This window comes from Protopterus annectens, chromosome 7.part0, assembly GCF_019279795.1.
Source record: "Protopterus annectens isolate FY-2018-M chromosome 7.part0, PAN1.0, whole genome shotgun sequence".
Lineage (NCBI taxonomy): Eukaryota > Metazoa > Chordata > Ceratodontiformes > Protopteridae > Protopterus > Protopterus annectens.
The window spans coordinates 592,511,071-592,536,708 of NC_056739.1; the positions used below are offsets into that span (position 1 = coordinate 592,511,071).

General features: G+C 41.3%; 1 protein-coding gene across 1 annotated transcript in view; it reads right to left on the reverse strand.

Moving 5' to 3' along the window:
* The window catches only part of MAN2C1 (mannosidase alpha class 2C member 1), a 1,630,015-nt gene that overhangs the window by 781,122 nt on the left and 823,255 nt on the right, over positions 1 to 25,638 (reverse strand). Inside the window, exon 13 of the mRNA XM_044077185.1 lies at positions 16,955 to 17,078. Coding sequence (XP_043933120.1) covers positions 16,955 to 17,078 — 124 coding nt within the window. The remainder of the gene's footprint in view (positions 1 to 16,954; positions 17,079 to 25,638) is intronic.

A 25,638-nucleotide genomic window follows, 5' to 3' on the forward strand; every position in this document is an offset into this window, starting at 1 on the left:
TGTTTAACTGAACATGGTTTTGACAGAGAAATCGCTGCAAGGTCTGATCTGGGGTTAGAGAAAAAGAAATCTGCGGGTCTGATAAACCTTGTATAACTTAACGGACTTCTATTGTGGCTGACACATTCCAGTGGCTGAAAAGAAAGCATCTTGTAATTGCAAGCTGCAGGTTTAAGAAAATCCAACTGTAATAAGACACAACATCTTTGTTGGGATTCTGGCATTTATATATAATCTATACATGTGTGTGTGTGTGAATGTGTATATGTATAGATATATATATATATATATATATATATATATATATATATATATATATATATATATAAAATGTATCAATGCATAACGGAAAAAAAGGCAGAGACAGTGCAACTATTTTTGTATACGTGACATTTTATACAAGGATAGATAAGGGGTATGCCAGCTTCTTAAGTGAAGCCAGGTGAAAAGTACATCAAGGAAGGTGAAATACAGACATACTTTCCTGCTATGGTTACAGTGGTAAAGAAAGCCTTAAAACAGACTGTTAGAGGAAGAGCTCATAACTGGTATCTTAACCTATTCCTACACAGACTACGGAAACATCATGTTTTGCTTTAAAGTATAAAACCAGCTTGAAAAATCCTGAAGCCTTTTTTTACTTTAAGTACTAAAGTGGTTCAAGGGGAAGAGGGGAGAAAGAGGTAGAAAGACTTTAAGCATACAGTAAACTACTACAGTGAGACTACTGAGGAAACATCATGCAACATAAAAATCAAAACAGCACAGTCTACATTTAATATGATGTCCACAACCGAAAGTGAAAATTCATGTGGGATGCCAAGAAAATCATGGCAGGACTTGGAGCTACAGCACATTATGGAGTAGAACATATCTAATACAGAAAAAGCCTGCAAATATGTAGATCTTGTGATGTTATGTTCTGAACAGGACACTAAGGAGAAAACATGCGTACACCACGCCATTCAGGGTGAAATCAGAACAATGTGACTGCTTTCTTCTAAGAATTTTCAAGCTTATGTCCATAAACATAACACCACCTGTTATGACTATAAGAACAACAGTACACTCTAAAAAGATGCTAATGGATACTTTCTAGTTTACCAGTAAAGTATGCAGTAAATAACATATATTTTTTCATCACATTAGGTGAATTGTGTCAGAGTCCTCTGCACTCTCCTGAAATCCCCAGCTCAGATGTGTTTTTCTCTTCTGCTCCTGTACTTGGAAAAGTGAATATTTCTTGCTATAGCCCATCTTAATTTAATGTGCCAGGCTAGAGGAGATTAACTACCCCTGTGTATACCTATTCACAGTTTGTAAGGGAGGAAGAAGGAAGACAGCACAGAATGGATTAAGTACATGCCAGGGTGAGTATTATACACACATTATTTTATATATATATATATATATATATATATATATATATATATATATATATATATATATATACATACACACACACACACACACACACACACACACACACACACACACACACGTGCATAAATATATGTAAATATATGCATATAGATCCCTGGCAAATGGCTGATGGTTGTTTAATTGAAATGAAAGCTGATGGAAGCTTTTGGATAATTCCACTTGATTAGAAGATCATTATATAAAATAAACCAAAGTCAATAACAATTAGAGTAAGGGAGTTTCTCTTTACTCACACTACGTCTGATCTCAGAATTAGTTTGTTTAAAGAAGCAGGGGGTGACTTATCCCTTGCAAAAACCTTTTTTTTTAGGCCTTGTTACAGATTGGGATTAACATGTTTTATATGTTACAGGATCACAGTTTTTCAATTTTTTAAATTATTTATTTATTACTACTTGCTCATTTACTATCCAGGTAAGCCCATGGGATATTTTCAGAAGTAACCAGAGAACACTGCCTGTTTGGGTAACTTACTCAAAGTCACATAGTGGCAAAAGGAGGTGGAAATAATCCAATCCTACACCCTGGGATAATAGCTCAAAACTTTAAACATCTATGCTATCAGACGTAACTGATAAGATATTAAAGTTATGCGCAGGTCTGCAGTTTTACGTGGTTTTAGCTTTGTGTATTAGGATATGCAGAGGTGTGGTGGTACAGAGGGTCTTGCAGCTCTTCAAAAGCAGTGTTGCTGTTTTTTTTCTTTTCATTTCAGTGGTTAGGAATTCAATTTATTTTTTATGACTGAATGCTTCTAGACTGAAGATCTTACAATTAAATGTCACCTACTCACACACACACACACACACACACACACACACACACACACACACACACACACACACACACACACACACACACATGTGTATGGGTCTGTGTATGAGTTTTTGATGCATATATGCATCTTTCAACAGTGCTGTAAGTCTCAAATTGTCTAAAATTGTCAGTTCATGATGCTTAATTTTGTTTCATCTCTGAATAACTGTTCTGTATTCTGCTTTTGCAGCAAATTTCTTTGCCTCCTGTGCACAGGTGGTGCTTAAACCAGTGCAGTTTTAATAAATGTGAATTAAATGAATAAATATACATATGAGAGTCTGATGCATTTTGCTGAACCAGTGCTTTTATCAACATAGGAATGGTCGACTCATTTAAGTCCCATTTCACCACTTTAGTGGTAGTAGTTATGTGTAAGATCAGTGAACAGCAGGGTTACGGAAGTTTTTCCTTTTCACCATTGTTGTGTGATTTCCCTTTGCAAAAACACTTGCTTTGGTGTGTGTGTTTTTTTTTCTGGTTTTCAACTAAATATCCCATCAATGCAAAGGTGAATGTATTGACAGAATGTCAGGCAATAAAATTACTCCTCAAGGACCAAGTAGTATCATAGTACATTGACTTTGAATGCAGTGTGACATATAATTATTAATGTACTGGCTAAAAATGGTCTGTGCACAAGCCCACCAACCCCGCTAAACACCTACAGCCTCTGCCAAAAGGGGATCCAGCACCTGTGCATTGACAGGTATATCTATTACTGGAAAAGGTATTCAATGGCAAGACATTTTGGTATGGTCTAAAGAACAGGGAACACTATAAGGGAAGCGCATTCACTCTGTTGGTTCCAGATGATGATAGGTCTGTGTGTACCACCTGGTGCCACCCTGCTCCAGACCCGGCAAACATGACATTAACAGACTGTGTTGTCCAGCTATAGCAGCACAGTGCCCAAACATCAGAAATCCTGTTCAAGGTTGCCCTGGGCATCCTATGAGATGTAAGTGATAAGGAAATACAAGCACTGACTACAATGAAATTCCTGTCATTGGTTGTTAACCATGCAGGAAGGAAGGGAGCAGTGTGTCCACCTCATAGTACTGCAACTATAAAGGACTTTGTGCCATTCACGTTTCAACCACAAAGGGGCACATTTCTGCAAGTGGGCTGTGAAGGAGCAAGAGAATGACATCACTATTCTAGTCCTCATAAATACAGAACCTGCAGGAGGTGCCATCAACAGACCTCTGAAAGCTAGACGCCAAGTACACCCCCACCTACACAGACATTTCAGCATAGGCCATCAAATTTCTTCTAGCCGCAGCCATGTACAGTGTGGAAAAAAGAAGCTGGTATCACTTAGTAAGGCTCTCATGCCTAGCAAATCACTGGCAGACTACAATGCACTGCCTTCTAAAACTGTGAACACAGAGGACAGCTGTCCTTATACCTGCCATATGTCATTAAGGATTTAATGATGACTGTGGTCAACTGTGTTAAGGACACCTTCCAGAGTGTTGTCACACCAGTTATCTACTCAGCTTGTTGCAGTGCACATACCAGTAAGTGCAACATTTCAGACTGACCAGGGTCTTCAGAGTCGACCCCAAATTCACCCTGGGATTGAAGGAGATATATACGCAATGGTATGTCTCCCAGAGAACATTCAGAGGTGCTCATGCAGTTAACAGAAGAACTGTCATATCAGGCTGTACCCATTCTAAAATATTTAAATGAAACCTGCACATCAGAATGACCCCAGTGGAAGGGAGTCAGAGTACTGCAAAAGTGGAAGGCACCACTGATGTTTGCCCATCCTTTTGGCTGGTATACCCTCTGGTCATTGGCGAACTGTTGTATATGAAAAAGGCAGTGGTGTTCAGGCATGGTAGGATTACATGAAATAAAACAAAAAAACTGAGCCACCTGGTCTCTGCAGGGACCATGTACATGAAACAGCAATGTAAATCCCCAGTAGAATAAGCATTCAGAAACAAAATCCCAAAATGTATAGAAAGACAAAATAAATTAAGAAAATGATCTGTCTGCTAGAATTACTGAAAATGAAGTGCACAGTAATTAAAAGAGGGTCCCCCATTCGTTTACTTTAGTCATAGATTGAATAACTTCAGTAAAAGAGATGATTGCCATAGGATCCCCATAAACTAACTATGACAGCCTATGTGATAACATGGGTCAGTTAAGTATCTCTAACACAGTCAGCAAAAGTGGATGTCTCCTTTTTTTCTTAAATTGGAACCATGGACATAACATGAGGAATAAAGGTACAGAGCATAGGGTCCTTTTTTATTAAGCAAGAAATATCTTTATTAAATGATCACTTAGGACACAGACAATCCTATATTTATATAAATGGAAGCAAACCATATTTACATAATTTTAGTTACAAACATTACACATCAGTTATAATCTATCCAGTCATTGTCAGTCAAACATTACATAGTTTATTCAAATCCTGCCTTCTTTTAAACCTCATTCCTAGTCTGCATGTATTGCTCCTACAATTTCCATTTTTTATGTAATTTGCTCCTACCCTTTTCTAAAGATCCCATTTCCAGTTGTTTTATCTCTTTTACTATATTCACTACTTCTAGTACAGTTGGTTTAGACTTTGATTTCCATTTCCTAGTAATTGCTTTTTTGGCAGCCACCACTGGACTCAGCAATGCCTTACTATGTCTAGGCAATTCTGATTCAGGATCATAGCTCAAAAAATTATTTCCTCAGTCATACAATTTCTGACAGCATAGTCTGCAGGGAATTTTTAAAGTCTGACAGCTCATTACACTCCTAGAAAATATGCTCCCAATTACCTCTTTCTTCCCCATCACACCTCCAACATTTGCGATCTACGTGAGGAAAAATTCTTTGGAGTCTACTTGGGGTATAAAAATACCTATGTAAACACTTCCAAGCAAAGATCCTAAATCTTCTAGACTTTGTTGCATATTTGAGAGACATACATATATCCCTCCATTGTTTCTTTGTGAATTGCTTATCCAGTATCTCTTCCCAATCCTTTCTAACCTCCTCCAGCTGATTCTTGTAGTTATCATACAATATTTTATATGCTCTATTAATTATTCATTTTTAACAGCAGCTTCTGTTCTAGATTGTACTAAAAACTCTACCAGTTCTGGTCTTTTGCTTAGGAGCCCTCTATTCATTTTTCTTTGCCTATACTCTATCAATCCTTGACAGGGTAGGAAATCTCTAGCCTGCAGCCCAAATAAATTCTTGGCCTCTTCCCATTCTATTACCTTTCACAGGGTCCTATCTGTGTCATGTTAATTTTCCTGAAGCTGTTGAGAATTACGACAGGCAATGTACCATGAAAAGTTTTTATTTATACTATTTGTTCATTAGGTAAGTGGACTGATCCACTGAACCTTTTCAGTCACAACCTGAGCTCAGAGCAGAAAATACATCAGTCTTTCTAGTCAACAATATAACAAACAGAATGAGTACATAGCAAAATTTAGAACATAATGGTAAGACTCAAGGCAGATATGGTAAGAATAAAATATCTACTTGAGTGCATGAGAGAAAATGAAAAAATATATACAAAATGCAAGCTAAGACATGCATAAAATACGGTGCAATTATAGATATACTACAGACACTCCTACATGCATGTGAAATATATGCATATAAGATATCACATTAAGACTCAGAAAAAAGTTTCTTAAATGTGTTCTATAAGTTAGTCTGTACTTTAATAAGTTACAGTAGGTCTGAAGATCGTTAAGAATTAGTACCCAGTTAGCGAAAACTAGTTTTCAGGGGAAAGTCAATATGACTGAAATATGGAGATAATAGAAAAAAACCTCTGATAATACTGATGATAATTGCAAATGAAATGGGTGCATTTATGATACTAATATTATTAAGAAAGAAAGAAAGAAATGCATTTGGAAGTGTTTGTATAATACAATGCATCAATTTAATGATGGTAAAATGAATCATTAGAAAAGGTAAAATGAGTGATGACTTACAGAACATGGTGGCCTTGATCCCCTAAACAAGGGGTGTGGAGCTTAAATGAAAAGGCTAGAAAAATAAAGATGGATGAAAAAGTGAATGGAGATAGACAGATGCCAATTCTTCTAAATTTTCTTTAACTGTCAAGATTATAAATGAAAGACAGCAGAGAAATTGAGATAGATTTCTTGATGATGTTTTAAATACTTGGTGTAAAAAGAAAACACATTGCACCTTGTTGACCTGTTGGTGTTCTGATTGGTAAATTGGTGAAAATGTTTGAAAGCAGAAGTGGTATGACAAACTGTCAAGCTGAACATACTGGGAGATGACAGAGTGAAAAATTAATGAACTCTACAGGATGTAGCAGACATGAACTTGACAAGTCTCCTTAATGACAGAAATTTGCAGTGATTTACAGAAAGACTGCATACTGTTTAGGAAAGATCAAGGCATAACTAGATAAACACATACATGCCACTGTTACCTAAGCAGAACATCATGCATGCAACAGGTCCTCGTTAACCTGAGTTATGCACTCCATGAAGACAAAAAAGTCAGAAAAAGTAAATTTTTGCTGAACAGATGACACTGTATATTCAGTAACAAGGATACTGGAATAGTACAGTTTTGTACCTACCATAAATGTAGATGTTCGAGTGCTCATACAGCTGCAGTCATAACAGATGGGGTCCTCGGTCGGCCGAATTCCAAAGTCTAGGTCTGGCGTCAGTTGTCGTCACTTCTTCCCTGACGTCAGTGCGTCAGGGGTATAAAAGAGCCAGCCAACGCCATCTTCTTCAGTTTTTCTTGCCCCAGATGTCAGGTGCCCCCAGAAGGAAGGCAAAACATAAACTTATGTAATCATGCAATATAGAATAATCAAAAAACAGTAGTTTGCAAGCAAATACACCATAAAAGAATACTCCAAATAGGTTGTATGAGAAGGTGTTTGCCATAAGGCCTGTCCTAAGAGGGGATGGAGGGAGGGAAACCTGGACTGCAGCTGCATGAGCACTCGAACATCTACATTTATGGTAGGTACAAAACTGTACTATGTTCATCGTGCATACAGCTGCAGTCATAACAGATGGGTAGAATCCCAAAGCTAAGTAGGGGTGGCAGGCACTAAGTGGAACTAGGAGGAGCAAGGATGCCCTGCAAGACAGCTGTGGCAAATCCCGCTCTAGATTTAGAGTAAAGTGGAAGGTGATAGTGTTTGGAGAAAGTGTACACTGAACTCCAAGTGGCTGCTTCAAAAATGTCCTTGGTAGGAACCCCCCTGAGAAAGCTGCAGAGGTAGCTGTGGCCCTTGTGGAGTGGGATCTGATGCTTGAAGGCACAGGTTTTCCATGAAAAGAGTAACAAAAGCGTATGCAGTGGGCTATCCATTTGGAGATTGTCTGTTTGGAGATAGCCTTTCCTTGAGCACCTGTAGCATAGGACACAAAGAGTTGCTCGGATTTCCTGAATGGCTTTGTCCTGTCCAAATAATAACAAAGTTGTTTGTGAATGTCCAAGGAATACAGTAGTCTTTCCCCTTTGTTTTGTGGTTTAGGGTAAAAGGTAGTTAAGTGGATAGTCTGATTCAAGGCTACACTGGATACTACCTTTGGCATAAAGGTAGGGTTGGTTCATAAGGAAACTCTGTCCTGATGGAAAATGATGAAAGGTTGCACAGTCATGAGGGCCTGTAGTTCCGAAACTCTGCATGCTGAGGTGATAGCCAGAAGGAAGGCTGTTTTCCATGACAAATATTGTAGTTCTGTTGAAGCAGCTGGCTCAAATGGAGGAAGGGTCAGTTTTTCCAATATGAAGTTGAGGTCCCAAGCAGGGACTGGTGGTTTCCTTGGGGGTTTTATATTCTTAGCCCCTCTGAGGAACTGTCTTAAGAGAGGATGAGAGAATAAAGGAGGATCTGTGTTGTATTGTGCAGAAATAGTTGAAGCATGGATTTTGATGGAGGAGAAGGAAAGTCCACTGTTTAACATCTCGGCTAGGTACTGTAATATTTGAGGTTAATTTATTACCCAAGGATTCTGTCCCTTTTTCTGATTCCAGGCACAAAACCGTTTCCATTTGGCGGAGTAGGCTTTTCTAGTAGAAGGTCTTCTGGCCTCCAAGATGACATCCTGCACCTCCTTGGAGAGGAGGGTCTGTTGGGAAATCAAGGGATTCTCCATGTGGCTACATTTAGGGTTTTGAGCTGGCTGTGAAGAGTTTTGAAGTTGTGCTGGGACAACAGAAGAGGCACTAGAGGTAGGATCCATGGTGGGGAATGCGTCAGGCTCTTTAGGAGTGGATACCAGTGTTGTCTTGGCCAGTCTGGAGCAATGAGAATCATTTTTGGCCTCTCTGCACTGGTCTTTAATAGAACTTTGGGCAGCAGAGGGAGAGGCGGAAAGGCATAGACTGTCAATGGTGTCCAATTGAAAGAGAGTGCGTCCACTTTCCAGGCCTGTGGATGACAGGTCCTTGAGCAAAATTTTTTCAGTTGGTAATTTCTGTGGGTAGCAAAGAGATCTATGTCTGGCTGTCCCCATGCCTGAGTTATCTTTGCGAAAACTTGAGGATGCAACTTCCATTCGTGTGGATCTGTCATATTTCTGCTTAGGCTGTCTGCCAGTGTGTTTTCCTTCCCTGGCAGGAATTGTGCCTGAAGTTGGATTTGCAATTCCAGAGCTGTGTTCCAAAGGGTCATGGCTAGTCTGCACAGGGGGTATGAATGAGTTCCCCCCTGTTTGTTTATGTACCACATCACTGTGGTGTTGTCTGTCCTTATCAATAGCTGGCCTGGATGCAGTAGGTCTTTGAAGGCCATAATAGCATTTTGCACTGCTAGCATTTCCTTTTGGTTGATGTGTAGGTGCTTCTCTTTTTGGGACCATTTTCCCTGAATGCACTGATCTGTCATGTGCGCACCCCAGGCATAGTCTGAGGCGTCTGTTGTGATGATTTGATTTGCTTGAGGTATGCAGAAAGGGAGACCTATGTTTCTTTGGCATGCTTGAGCTCACCACAGAAATTCCTTTTGAAGACATGGAATGAGTGGTATAATTGTTTCCAAACTGTGGCTGTGTTGAGACCATAAGTTTTTTAGGTACCATTGAAGTTTCCTCATATGCAGCTTTGCACATGGGATCAGCAGGATGCAAGATGCCATGAATCCCAGAGCCTGCAGGACTTTCCTTGCAGTGAGCCTGGTGAAGGTTGCCATTTTGCTGAAGTATTGAGATAGTTGCCCTTGTTTGTCTGGCGTGAGGTAGGCCATCTGGGCGTTTGTATTCAAGCTGGCACCCAGGAAAATTATTGTTTGAGAGGGTATTAGTTTTGATTTCTTTTTGTTGACTGTGTATCCCAGAAAGTTCAACAGTTTTATTACAAATGCCAGGTGTTTCAGAAGTATGTCCTTGCTGCCCGCTTGGATCAGGCAGTCGTCCAGTCCCTTGAAGTCTGCAGAAGGCAATTACTGATGCCAGGCATTTCGTAAACACTCTAGGCGCAGTAGATAAGCCAAAGGGCAATGCAGAGAATTGATAATGGGTTGAACCTGCAAGAAATCTGAGGTATCTTCTGCAATCTTGTCTGATAGGGACATGCAGGTCTGCCGCCTTGAGGTCTAATGTTACCAGCCAAGACTCCTTGCCCAGCATGGGAAGAAGCTGCTGTAATGTGAGCATCTTGAATTTTGGTACCTGTAAATATGTGTTTAGGATGGATAGGTCTAAAATAGGTCTCCAATCTTTGTCTTTCCTTGGTACCAGGAAAAGTCTGGAATAAAACCCTTGACCTTGTTCTTTTGCAGGTACCTCTTGAATAGCTTTCATGTCCATGAGAGCTGAAATTTGTTTTTGTGCCTCTGCCCTTTGATTTTGTGGCAGGCTTGGCATGCCTCTCATTTTTGGAAGGGTGTGAAAGTGGAATCTGTAGCCTCTGTCTATAATGTCCAAGATCCATTTGTCTTTTGTGACAATATGCCAATTTTTTGAGAATAATGCCAGTTTTCCGCCTAAAGGTGCTGCCATTAAAGCTTTGCTTGGCAGGTAAAGGGGAAAGTCATTGTGTCTGCTTTCTGAATGACTGTGATCTATCTTCTCCACCTCTTGGGGTTGGTGCTTGCCATTGTCTGGCTCTGAATGATCCTTGAGATTGCCCTCTACCCCTCCGGCACCTGTATCTGCCTCTTTGAGGTCTGTCCATGGCTGGAAAAAAACAATTTTTTGAAGGCCAGTTTCTGCTGAAACGTGGAGGTTGTACCTGCAGGAAATCTTTCACTGTTTGCATTGATCTCGCCTTTTCCTCCATTTTCTTTAGTACCTCCTCAGCTTTAACACCAAACAATACATCTTTTTGAAGAGGTGCATCTAGTAATTTAGCTCTGACATGATCTGGTAAGGCTTGCTCTTTGAGCCAAGCATGTCTACGTATGACAGACCCTGTAACAGCAGCTCTATATGAGGCCTCTAAAGCATCAAAACCGCACTGCAAGGTATGTTTACCCACTTGCTCTGCACTATGCAACAAATCCTGCAACTCTTTTAAGTCTGGTTGCTCAGGTTGTGTCATTTTGCTTTTCAACTAAGATAACAAAAACTGTTGATACTTTAACATATGGAACTGACAGTTTAATGCCCTCATGGTTAAAGTGGCCGAGGTATACACCTTTTTCCCCCACCTTTCTAAAGCTCTGGAATCTCTCTCTGAAGGTAATGGGTTTTTAGCAGTACAGGCCTTAATTCCCTTGGGACCCTGTAAAATAGTTTCTGGGTGAGCAGTATGGCTTTTGTATAGGAACTGGTGTGAATCAGGAACCCGGTAATACCTGTCTGGTTTAACAGGAGCTGGAGGTAAAGAATCTGGGTTGAGGCTGGCTTCTGTGTACACATCATCTAATATATCTAAGACAGGAGGGATAGCCAGAGGCCTATGCTGGGGAAGCAAGAGAAAATCCCTGAGCCTTTTCTTGGAATCTGAGTAATCTTGGCCTTCCCAGTGAAAGTGTTCCCTCAAAGTATGTAGGGTTTCCCCAAAAGAGTAGTCCTCAGGGGGGGAGACCAAGGGAATAGACTCCTCTGCATCAGAGTCTTCAAAAGGAGAATATGCATATTCCTGGTCCTCAGAATGTTCAGAGGTAATAGAGGCTTAATCTGAGGAAGGGTAGTCTTCCTCTAATCTGGGCCTTTTGTCCGAGGGGGGTTGAGAACCCCTGATAAGAGTAATCAAATCCTCAGCCATTTTGAGCATCTGCTTTTAGGCATGGGGCCTTGAGAGGGGGTCTGTGGTCCTTGTTTTTCAGTTTTCATGGCTGCTTTAGATTTTGTGAAAGCCTTAATAGAAAAGGAGGAAGGCCTGAAGACACCTTGAGAAATGGCAGGCCTGTCTAAACTCTGAGTTTCCCCGCCAAGAGTGGCGTCAGTATCTGTAGTCGGAATGGGGGCCAAGCAGCCTGCTACCTCGGGCACAGAAGACACCAGTAATGAAGTGTCATTGGTACTCAGGGGCTGCGTAGGCACCTCGCTGAGAACCGGAGAACCGGTAGTCGGCCTTAGCGTGGTGTCAGTAGAAGTCGCGGTCCTCGTATGTCGGTCCTTATCTTTGCGTCTTTTACTCAAAACTAGAGTCGGAGTATCCGACGACATAATATAATTAAATTTTTTACCAAAATAGTGATGGACGAAATCCGCCCGACGCTTAATAGTGTGTTTGTTGAATCTAGCACAAAAACGGCAGGCCGAGACGTCATGGTCTGGGCCTAAGACAGGAATACAGAAAGAGTGGAAATCCTTATGCAGTATTTGCTTCCCACATGAAATGCAATTATTAACTTTGTCTGACATCGGTCTGAGGCAAGAAAAGTTTCCCCAACGGGGTACTTAGCTTTCAAGAAGACTTCGGCTGAAATATTTTCGTAAATCTCAGGAGATGGCCGACCGGCACTTGCGAACTGCTTCTGCTTCGGGCACCGCGTGGCAAGAAAGACTGAAGAAGATGGCGTCGGCTGGCTCTTTTATACCCCTGACGCACTGACGTCAGGGAAGAAGCGACGACAACCGACGCCGGACCTAGACTTTGGAATTTGGCCGACCGAGGACCCGCCTGACGGCAGGATAACCCATCTGTTATGACTGCAGCTGTATGCACGACGAACATTTCTTTAATCTTAGACTTCAATTTCTTGAAGATGACTGCTCCATCAGACTGATACTATTTTTAGTGAAAACAATTTCTAACATACATTTAAAATGCAACCTATATTTGTATTTGGTCAGCAAGAACAAGTTTGGAGGGGTCTGCTGCTGCTGCATATTAACAGCTCTTCAGCAAGCTCCTGACCACAATGAATCATCGTAACTACTCTCTTCCTGATATACACCATTCAAAAATGTATATTATGCTTCCTTTTCTAAACATTTTAATGCCCCAACTTCTCCTAGGTTTCATATGGAAGCACTCAGAAGGAAAACCGGGCAAGTGGACTACTCAACATTCTCTTTTCAGCCATGACCCAGGCTCCATGGTGGAAAGACAAACAGAAAATAATACACAGACTAAATAATATACAGAATTGCACACAGTGTAATAGTGGAGTATAGACAATACAATTGTACGTTATTTACAATTATAAATGCATGTTATAATATTATTTACAGTACTATACAATTACAGCAGCCAATCAACCAATGTCAATTGTTAAATATATTTTTACAAGAAAGATGTGACTATAGTATGAGCTGCAAGGACTAGCCATTGTCACGGAAGCAACAGTATTTGATTTGGTGTCCTTAAACAGCTGTTCTTCTAGTTTGCTTCTAAATAATTGAAGTGTCCCTTGTTTCCTCATTTCTGCAGGTAGATGAAACACTAGCACTCACACATACAAGCACACACTTGTTTTGTTGGCTTGAATGAACCAAATATGACTTGGAAAAAGTAAAGGTAAAATTCATGGGAATTCAAAGCTATGTAGCTGAAACATTGGTATGCTGTTAATGGTTCATTTACATATATCTCATGGGAGAAGCTATGGAGTTACGTGAGGAGTACCAGGAGATTTACTTGTGCACTATGTCAAGTTCACTTGTGGATTTATTTATGCAGTACAAACAACCTACCTTTGAATTTACAATGCTGGTCGACCAGAGCAACAATAACTGACAACTGTAAGCAACATTACCATGTTATTGAAGAGAATTTAAGCACTTAGTATACTTGCTTTTTTAGTTTAGTCAGAGGTGAACTTTATTTTAGACTTCACACTGTAAGCAAACTGCATGAAACAAAGTTATCTCTTGTGTATGCCACTGCTATGTCTATACATAATATATACACATAGTGTGTGTGTGTGTTTAAATCAGAGTACCTGCAGGCAACTAATACCCATAGAGAGACAAGGAGCACAAGTAAAACTTCCACAGTAGCAGTGATGAGAGTCAGGACTGAACCGTAGAACACTAAGGCAGAGATCTTACCACTTAGCCAGCATGCTTTCCTGCACAGGCTTAATGGACAGACATAATAATGGACAGCAATGATCTATTTATGCAGGGAGTCATTCCCCCAGCACCAGAAGTAAATATCTGAAGACAGTGGATGGCAATATTTACAGGGCATCAAAAAGAAAATACTTTCCACAAATTTATTTATTTATTTTATTTTACATTTGTTGACCGGGCTAGTCCAACTGGATACATGTCCATTTTCAGTGGAGGCCTGGGAAGAAAAGCTCCACTTACATCAAAATGTTTATAAACACAATGGTATGTACAAAGGCATTGGTACATTACAAAGCTTAGGCATACATTACATTTCATAGGATTTAGCATTTGAATACAAAAATCCAAGTGCAAACAGTTTTGAATATTCCTGATAAAATATGTCTAAGACACTATTAATTATAAAGTCACACACACAAATGTCACACAAAAATGCTAGTGTGTAACAGCAATGGATATTCATACAAAGTATGTAAAAGGACACTTTTATTCTGTAAAGTCTCACCAGAAGTCCTAGTGTAAGATGGCTAAGGATAATCATTCAAAATATGTCTGCTGTATAGTCACATTAACTTTATTATCAATAGAGAAGACACAAGATTATACTCATGAGAAGATAGGTGTCGAGGGAAGGGTTTGGTAGTTAGTCTGGGTTGATACAGGGGCATAACCAGTGTGATTTAAGGTAGGGTTTTAGTTTGCTTTTAAATAGGTTAGCTGAGGCTAGGGAGGTTAGGTGATTAGGGAGGCTGTTCCAGGTTTTACCCACTGTATTAGGGAACAATGCATCACCAGCAGAATTACTGGATTTAGCTATTTGTACTAGTAATTTGTTAGATGAGCATATGGTTTTGAGATTATTATAGGGGGTGATTAGGGTATTGAGTATTGGTGCATTTGTAGGTTGATACAGGATCTTATGGACTATTGTTAGTTGGATGAAAAGTATTAGATTTGGCAATTCTAACCAGCCTAGTTGATTCAGATTGATACAATGATGGGTCCTATAGGGGGACCCAGCTGCAAATCTAGCAATATTGTTGTAGGAGGTAGACAGTTTATTCAGGTTGCTTTTATATAATTTAGTATAGATAGACGAGGCGCATAGTAGGGTGGAGATAAGGTGGGTACGGGCTATAGTTGTCTTGGCTAGTGGAGTCAGAAAGGTTTTGATCCTGTAGAGGGAACCTAATTTTTTGTTCACTGTTTTTATAGTGTGATTAATGCAAGGCTCAAAGGTGAGGTTATTATCAATAAGTACCCCAAGTAGTTTTGTAGTAGGATCAGGAGATATTATAGTTCCATTGCTAGAAGTAACAGTAAATTAAGTGGGGAGGCTCTATGGGTAGGGGTGAATAGTAGCATTTTTGTTTTTTTAGGGTTCAAGATAAGACTTCGGTGTAGAAGCCAATTTTCAACTATGCTAATGGTGTTTTGGGTTAAGGACTGAAGTTCTGATGAGGAAGTGGCTGAGCATATAAGTGTGGAGTCGTCTGCATATTGGATACAGGTAGCTTGAGGAATTACAGAATGGAGGTAACATTTGTGAAGATGGAGAAGAGGAGAGGACCTAATATTGAGCCTTGAGTGACACCTATGGCAACTGGGAGGCGGGAAGATAAGGTATTTTCCCATAGTACAGCCTGTTGCCTGTTATTTAAGTAGGAATGGAACCACCGTATAGCAAGAGCATCCAATGACAGGTTTTTAAGTGTGTTTATGAGGAGGTGGTGGTTAACCATGTCAAAGGCTTTTGACAAATCAATAAAGAGGGCTGAGGATAGTGTGTCATTATTACGATTTCTATTAATGCAGCCAGTAAAGGATAAGAGAGCAGAGGTGGTGCTATGAAATGGTCTGAAGCCATGTTGGCAGGTGGCTAATAAATTATTTTCAAGTTGGTGGCTTAAAAGTTGCTTATGAATGCATTTCTCCATTACTTTTGCCAAAGGGGATAGTATGGCTATGGGCCTGTAGTTGGAAAACTCTTTGGAATTACCACCTTTATGCAGGGGGATAATGTGAGAAATTTTCCAGATTGATGGGATGGTTCCTTCCGAAACAGTTCTATTAATGAGGATGGATATGGGGTAGGCTATGGTTTTTGCTGCTTTTTGCAGGTATTCTGCAGGTAGTAGGTCTGCAGAAAGAGTGGTGGGTTTAAGTTTCTGAATAAGGTTATAGACAAGGGATGTGGGAACTGGATGAAAATGAAATAAAGGGGGGCTATACGAGATGGCAGGCGTAAAGGATGTGGAGTTAGGAGATAGTTGGTTGGCTAGGGATTGAATGGTTTCTGTGAAAAAAGTGTTAAAAGAGTTGGCTATTTGAATGGGATTGCTGTGATTAGAGCCTAAGGGAGTAGGAGTGCCTGAGCGGTCTGGGTGTAGGAGGTTATTAATGCCTTACCAGAATTTTTGAGGATTATTTTGGTGGGTTTGTTGAAACTGGCAGTAGTAGTTCCTTTAGTCAGACAATATGGCTTTTTTGCTTCGTTTCTTAGCTGTCTGAACAAAAATTGTTCTGAGGGGCTTTTTGTTGACCACCATCTGGCCCATAGTTTATTTCTTAGGATGATTTTTTGTTTGGTAGTCTTGGTGAAGCATGGGGCTGGTTTAGCCCTGGTTCTAATTGTGTGTGTTGGGGCATGACAATCAAGAATTGCTAAGAATTTTGAATTAAAGTATTTGACTGCATCATCTAATGGGAGGTGCTTGAGGGGTGACCAGTCACAGGCACTAAGTTCTGTTTGGAAGCTATCAGGGTTAAAATTTTTGTTATCCCTTATTGCCCTATAAATGGTTGAGTTGGGAGTTTCAGTCTTATATCTGATTAAATAGGTGAGTGCGTAGCTGAGGATAGCTTCTAATGTGTTAGTATTATTGCCTGGGAAGGTGATAGATAAATTTGTAGGGGAGAAATTAGAATTACGAGACCAGCAATTACACAGGTTTTAGCTATGGGGAAGAAATCAAAATGAAATGATAAGAAAAGAATACAGATGAAGTATTAAGCCACATCCACTCTACATTTGGGTTGAGACCATGTTCAAAAATGGTCAAATGTGGCCAGGTCAGCCTTCTGGGTTACCAATGGTTAAATACAATTTAATGTGTGCAGACATGGCATTTCAAAGAAATTTTCCAAATTGCAACATCTACCTATCTGTCTCTATCTGTCAGTGTCACATATATACATAACATGCATCTGTGTGTTTTTTATCAACAAACTCTCAGTACCTGAGCTTGAGTTGTGTAGGTGCCATTGTGGAGTTCCAGGAAAAGTTCTCCTACCCACGTACAAAGCAAACTTTGGTCTGCCTCAACTGCTGAAAAAAACGCATCTGGTATTGACATCTGAACTCTACAAAATATAAAAAACTCACAATTAGTTGATACACAAATAACTGCTTAAGCAGAATTTCTATATTTACGCTGCCATTGCACTGGTAATGGGAGACAGACAGGCTTATTAAAATGGCCAATTTTCAGACATGAGGTTGGTGTACAGCAATAAAAAATCAAAATAAGCATTACATCAAATAGAGGGGATAAGAAAAAACATCAACAGATAAACATTTAATACTGTAATATACTTAAGTGGATGGTGTGACCTGCAGAAGAATTAGAGAGATGCTTTAGACTTGCAGTTCCCTACAAATGAGTGAAATTGTAGAGCTTTTCAGACAAGACACACAGGGAAATCACTATATAGTACACTAAAATTACCTTAATAAAAGTTACCAAGTGCAACCAAATAGTTTATACAATACAGGAGATATTCAGTGCAAAAATACACACTCTTATACAATACTTAACATCTAAAATGGTACGTGATATTCTATGGATGTCATGAAATTAATGAATGGGATTTTACGGTTCAAAGTGTGTGGATGGATAAGCCCTAAATGTATATGCTGATCTTTCCTGTAGGTTGTGTTGGAGGAAAATCTAAAGTGACCAAAGGTATCAGATATTTTTTAGCTGGGTGGAACAAAGACAATACCATGGGCAAGTGGGGAGGAAACTGTCACCCTTCATTACTTTTGTTTTTTGTATTAGGTGACTTATGATACCTTGCCAAAGTAAAACAGTGTATATTTACTTTGACTATAATCTGATGTGTACTTGCAAGATAGGCTGAAGCTTGAATAACAAAATACAGAGGAGGAGGTATTACAGTTGCGTGAGGATAAGAGTATGCGCTTAGACAACAGGATGCTTTCTGTCAGAAATTATATGACTGTGAATTTGCTTAAGGGAGATGTCTTTCTTCTAGAGAAATCTCTGCAGAAGTTGGAGGATAGTAGGGGTGATCCTATGTCTATGTATTGCTGCAACCTCATACCACAGTCATACAACTTAGCCTGGTTATAACACAGACTACACCACACATCTTCCTCTCCTCTTTTTTGGTGCCCAGGAAAAGGCAAACAGAGTTCAAAACTGTAGGTCCTAAAACTGTCAAGTATCAACAAACTAAGGTAAATGTCATAATAAAAAAAGTAACAGCATACTCTCTCACATCTTCATTAACTAATGATGAAAGAAAACAACTCTACATATCGCATAATTAAGCAATGCTTATATGTAATAAAACCCCCAAACCCCATAACACTCAATGTGATATAAAGTCTATTACAAAGCCTTATGCCCATACATGCATCCATCCATCTTCTAAACTGCCTGTCCTGGTGAGGGTAGTTGTGATAGGGCAAAATAAACTTCCTTATCCCCTCAAACAATCTTCTTCTTCTTTGCCTGGTGATTCCTAAGTGTTTGTAGACCAGCTGAGAGATATAATCCTCCAACATAACCCATCTGCTCCAGGGTCTCCTCCCAGTGGGTTGTGCCTGGTACTAGATACCCAGACCACCTCAACTAGCTCTTCTCATTCTTAAGGAGCAATGGCTCCAAGCAAGATCATCACAGAACGTTGAGCTTCTCACACTACTGTAACTCCAGCAATGCTGCTTGTTGTCTGTGATTTATTCCTTTCCATCACTATATAAAGTTCCTGACTACAGGTTAAGATGAGGACATAAACTGACAAGTAAACTGGACTTCATTCTATGACTTAAGCCCTTTCATCACCATAGTCTGGAACAATGCCTGCAGTACTGTCATAGATGCAATCTTTGCCTGGTCAATCCCAATAATCCCTTCTATCCTCCATCATAAATAAAACACATTTCAGGTAGTGGTAGTTCCCCCTGCACCTGTGGACAGCAATCCACTCTTTTCTGGCAGACAATCATGGCTTCCAATTTAGAAGTGCTAATTCTCATCACAATTACTTCACACTCAGCAGTAAAAGAGTCCAGCATAAGATCACAGTCGCTTAACACCAAGAAGACATCATCACTTACAAATAACATAGTTGTAGCCTTCACACCCTCAGACTGGACACTCTCTACCTTGATATCCTGTGCAAGAAGATTATGTACAGGAGAGGAGAGGCATATCCCCAGCGGAGTCATACAGCCACCATGAATGCATTCAGTCTAACACAAAGAATGCAGACACAGTGCTTGTTGCACAAACACAAAGACCCAAAGGAACTTAGTGGCTCCAGAAGCCCAAACTGTTCTCGCACCGCTCATGAGATATTCTGTAGTACTAGCACACATGCCTTCTCTAGGTTCACAAAACACATAAAGGTAGAACAGTAACCATTTGAAATGTTAGGACCCGCTAGAGCGAATTCCAAAAAGTGGAAACTGAATGGCTGAAAGAATGGACTTGCATATACCAGGTCCGAGATGCCATTTCTTGTAATATTCCTTTTTCTCTGAGGTATGGTGAACTCTGAGTTGGTATACATAAGTTTGGGGTTTGTGAGAGGCTTGCCCTCCATATGGGTGTGCAGGGGGCTGGCTCCCCTGCTAAAAGACGTTTAAAGGAGAAAAGCGATTTTCAAGATTCGCTCTTCCCCTGTGCTTTCAGTCTTATTTTATTTATTTTTTTGACTTGTCGGCACTTGGCATTTTGAGTGCCAAGATTTCAACAGGAAGCCAGGCAGGACAGACAAATTCCTATCATCCCCAATATATACGTATCACATAGTTCACAAAGTCAGTGTGCCACACAGTCACAGCCCTTAAGGCTAAACAACACACCTAATACACTTGTAATAGGTGACTCTATTGTCAGACACACTGACGTTCCACTCACCAGGCCGAACAAGGAGAAGGTCACTGTAAGCTGCCTGTCGGGTGCCAGGATCCACCACATAGCACAAGCACTCAGGTCACTCCAAAGCAAGAACAAATATGTCTCCGTCATTGTCCATGCTGGTGTGAATGACCTGAGACGTACCTCCCTGGACTACATGAAAAGAGACATAGAGGAACTCTCTGATCATGTAGCCCAGGACCCTGACCTTGAGTAGAATCTAACCCTCACCAAGAATGATGCCACAGTATAAAGACAAAATGATCAATTTTAACAATTGGCTAAAGTATTGGTGTCATTCAAAGGGGATCCAGTGTCTGTCAGCCTGGGATGACATGCTCGACAAGACACGTTGCTTCGCTAGGGACAGCTTGCACCTGTCACCCCTGGGCTTTTGAATACTGGCTAAGGCTCTTGCCATCCCCATAGTGCCTTTTTTAGACAAGGCTCAAAAGACAAACCCACCTCCATAGACAACACAAGGAAAAAGAAACTAAGGGTAATGCTGCTTAACGCCAGAAGTCTAAACCTCAAGATGCACACACTCGAGGCTCTCCTCAGTATGGAGAATATCGATATCTGTGCAGTAACAGAAACCTGGTTCAAGGCTCCCGAGAGCACCCCAGCACCCTCATACCATGCTTTTCGGCCCCAAAACTCGGACCGAAAGACAAAAGGAGGGGGAGTATCCATAGCCATCAAAGATACCCACACCTCCAGGTTAGTGGCACTGCACGAAGCATCGGACACCATCCATGTGCAACTAACAGTAGGCAAAACTGCATTTCAATTTGTAGCCTGCTACAGACCACCCTCCCAAACTCAGGAACCCCACTCGGCTTTCCTGAGAACACTGGAGAATATGAAGGTCTCTCCAAACACCATTATATTGGGTGACTTCAACTACCCAAACATAGACTGGGAGCACTACTCAAGCCCCAACACCCTCGCCCAACGGTTCCTAAAATTTATAAACTCAAATGCTATGGAACAACTGGTCACCACTCCCACAAGAGGGGAAAACATATTGGACCGGATCATCACCAACATGGGCACTCTATATTCCATACCAGAGGTATACCCCTCATTGGAAAGATCTGACCATAAATTAATCTCACTGGACATCCATATCCTGTCCCCACCCCCAGCCAAGGAAACCACAGTGAAAAACTTCTCAAAAGCAAACTTCACACTTCTCAAAACTGAGCTGGAATCCTTCAAAGCCCCTGGGCCAGTGGAAAATACGGCCCAAACCGCAGAATCCTTTACAAACGCATTCTATGGATACCTACAGGAATACATGGATCGTGCTATCCCAAATAAAACCAAGACTCACTCCTCCAAAGGCAGGAGACCTGTCTGGTGGACCCCAGTCATAAATAAGCTATACAACAGAAGGAGGAAGCTACTACATGATAGAGCAAAATCACAAAAAGGGAAGGCATCTCTGATCAGTACTAGCAAGAAACTACGATCCCTCATAAAATCATCTAAGGCCAGCTTCGAAAGAAAAATTGCACAAGATGCTAAAGATAATCACAAGGCCTTCTTTAGTTCATGTCAGGAACCTGGGTGGCAACTCCCAGATATGCTCTGAGTTAGTGCAAAATGACAAAAAATACACTAAACCCACAGACATTGCCAACATCCTGGCAGACAGGTTCAGTGCAAACTTCTCCCCCCCCAAAAGAGCAAATGTCTATCCCAACAGAGTGTAGCCTCTCTGACATCACAGATGCACAGGTGAGAGCTGCCCTCTCCAAAGCAAAAAACACAGCATCAATGGGACCAGACGGTGTCCCGGGCTGTGTCTTACACGAGCTCCAAGAAGAACTGAACCCTCACATAAAGTCACTGTTCAATCTCAGCCTTACTATAGGATATGTACCCAAGGAATGGCGTACAGCAACAGTGGTCCCACTCCACAAAGGAGGTGCCACAACAGACCCCAGAAACTATCGTCCTATAAGCCTGACTAGCCTGGTCTGCAAAGTTATGGAGCGTATCATCATGGAACTCATAAACAAAGACATTGGGAACCTCCAAACACTGGATCCTACCCAATTCGGCTTTGTTAAGGGCAGATCTTGCCTCTTGAACCTGAAACAGTCACCAAGGCCATAGATGAAGGGAAGGTAGTCCACACAGCCTACCTGGACCTCGCAAAAGCCTTCGACACAATATCCCACTCGGGCATCATAAATAAGCTCACCAGCTTAAATATCAACCCCTATGTCACAAGATGGGTTGCAAACTGGCTCAGGGATAGAACCCACATGGTCAGAATTGCAGGTGCCATGTCAGACTCTAAACCAGTTACAAGTGGCGTCCCACAAGGCTCAGTCCTGGGACCTCTCTTGTTCGGTATATATTTCTCTGAGGTACAGGCTAACACGGGAGGACTATGGCTGACCAAGTTTGCAGATGACTGCAAACTAGGTGCCATAATCGACTCACCGACTGACACAAGCATCCTCCAAAAGGGTCTCACAGAGATGGATAACTGGTGCCAGAGCCATGGCCTAAAGCTAAATGCCAAAAAGTGCATAGTCATCCCCTTTGGGAAAAACAAACTGCCCACAAATTACCACACAGGTGGTAATCCATTAAGTACGGAAGAAGCAATTAGGGATTTGGGGACCCAAGTAGATAGCAATCTCTCCTTTGACAATCACATGCCAAAGTGGTTAGAAAGACCTTCTATATAGCCCACCTTATCAGGAAAGGGTTCACATCTAGATCAAGAGAGGTCATTGTGCCCCTCTACTCATCACTCATCAGGCCCATAATTGAATACAATGCCTCATTTGGGATGTACCTTACCCGACACCTGCAGCAACTGGAAAGACCCCAAAAGTACCTCACCAAGAGGATCAAGGGACTCAAACAGATGCCCTATGCAGTTAGGCTAAAGAAACTCCAGCTCTACTCAATTGCTTACCGCCTACTCAGAGGCAATCTGTGCCTGACGTATAAAGCCATGTCCAACCCAGAATTAACAGACATGCTCCACCTCAGGAAATCCAAATCCCTTAGAGCTACACGCTCCAGGGACTTAAACCTCAGCACAGAAATAAATAGGACATGCTGGAGGGACAGATTCATATCCCAGAGGCTCCCCTCACTCTGGAACAAAATCCCAGTCAATGTTAGTCAGAGCCCTTCAATGACCCTCTTCAAGAGAAATATTGACAAGTGGATGGGAGATGCTAGGTTTACCTCTGGGATCTCTTCTGAGTCCCTACTAGACAGAGGCACAGTAAACTAACCTTAAAAGGGCTATCTCCTGTGACCTACTATACAGAGGCACAGTCAACTAATCTAAAAGGGTGGCGAAAGCCAAACACACTCTGGCTAGACTTATAAATGCCCTAGGGCAGATAGCCTAGTATCAACCTATAAACCTATGGACCTATACAAGGGCAAAGTGCTGATCCCACTGTTCCATGGCCAGGATGAAATTGCATTGTTAATCTTGAATCAAAGGCTCTGCCATCAGATGGAGTCTCGTTTCTAGCACCCTGGCATTGGTTTTCCCAGGAAAGCTCAAAAGTTTGATTCCTCTTTAATTGGAACAGACTGTCCTGTTCATCATCATCACCATCATCAGCCCTCTTTTTCCCATTTTTTTCTACAGGAGTTCGGGGTATCGCGTTAACTGTCGCCAACTCTCTCAATTCAGTTCCACACTCCTGCCTTCTTCAACAATCATGCCTGACTGTCGCAGATCTTCTTTCACACAATCCATCCACCTCTTTGCTGGATGTCCTCTCTTCCTCTTACCTTCTTCCTTTCTGTCCCAAATCTTCCTCACCAAATTGTCTTCTGCTTTTCTGCATGTGTCCAAACCACCATAATCTGTTCTCTTTGATCTTTTCTGCAATTGGAGCTACTTTGGCTTCTGCTCTTATGTCTCATTTCTTCATCTTTCACACAGTGTCCATCCCACCACCCTTCTCAGGCACTTCATTGGCATCACCTCTAGCTTCTTTAACTGTTCTACCTTTACTACCCAGGTTTCTGTACCATGCAGTAGTACTGGTTGCACCACTGTCTTGTACACCTTACTTTTCAGCTTTTTTGGCATTCTTCTGTCATAGGCTACACATGACACTCTATGCCAGTTGGCTGCAGTCCCTCTGATTCTAGCTTTGACCTCTTCATTTAGACTTTCCTACTGCTCAACCACCCCTCCCAGATACCTGAAGCCGTTTACCTGTTCCACTATCTTACTTTCTCTCTCTATTCTCAGCTTCTTCTGATTTCTCCAGTTTGCTGCCATTACCAAAGTCTTATCTGTGCTTAATTTCATCCCATGTGCCTTCAATTTTGCATTTCATTCTCCTATCCTTTGCTGAAATTCTAGCTCAGAGTCTGCCTGTAATGCCATATTGTCTGCATACAGCAACTTTGTTGAACTGTCCCCTCTGACCTATGTGCTAATGTAGTCCATCACCAGTATGAACAGTAGTGAGTTCACAGCTTAACCCTGGTGTACACCCACTCCCACTGGGAAACCCTCTGTGAGGCCGAACACTGTTTTTACTTGAGTCATCTGGTCCTTGTACATAGCCTGCACTAATTCTACCAATGTGTCTGGGATTTCAAACCACCACAGTACTGCCCAGATCAGCTTTCTTGGGACCTTGTCATATGTTTCCTCCAAGTCTAGGAATGCCCAATTGGACTCTCTCCTCATCCTGGTGTCCTTCCTGTTCATCATTTTAAATAGGGGACCAACCCCACTAGTACGCCATTCCAGACTTACTGCCACTTTAAATGTAACATTGAAAAGACAAGTTAACCACTAAACAGCAACAGCATCCAGTGCCTTCAGTACTTCCACATGGATTTCAGCCACTCCTAAAGGCACTATGGAGTTGTTTAATCAGCACAGTGCCTTCATCTACAGAAATGGATACAATATCGCCATCTACTTCTGGTACTGCCTCCTAAGAGCAGAGTATGTTGACTCAATTCAGAAGTTCCTCAAAGTGCTACTTCTACCTCCCAACCATGCCCCGGGTTGATGGTGGCATCTCACCATCCTTGCTGAGAATAGCCTGGGCAATATCCATTCCACCACTCCTGAACCACAGGTTTGAAAGGACCTATTTGATGCCATCTGAAAGTCTTTCTCCATGGCCTCACCAAACTCCTCCCAACAGGCCTTTGCTTCAGCGACTGTCACAGCTACTTCCTGGTCTTAACTGGTCATATCTAGAGAACCCCCCCCCATTAATACTGCATAGAAGAAGAATTCATTCTTTAACTTGACAGTATTAATCATTGCTGATATCCATCTATCCATCAGCAGGTCATATGATTACCACCATAACAAGTTTTGACCACCTTTGGCCACAGAACCCAATAACGGCAAAGAATCAAGGGTTTAACAGGAGGAAGCCCACTCCTCAGCACTGATCCTTTTATATGAAAATCTATTGTTATACTGAATAGCCTCACAGAACTATAACAATATTATCCCCAGGATCATTGCTGCAGGAAATCATTACATGACTAGCGGAGTACCACGCAGTGCATCCTCAGCTCCAAAACATGGGTGGTCATCTAAAGCATGTCCTGCAAAACAACAATGGCAAATCCTGCTCTGCTTCTAGACTATACATCTATGTTGGTAATATTTAGAGAATGCATGCCTGGATGCCCATGTAGCAGTCACACAAATAATATGGTCTGATACATTATTTATTCTTTTTTACTACAACTTTTTCCACTATCCCCCCCCC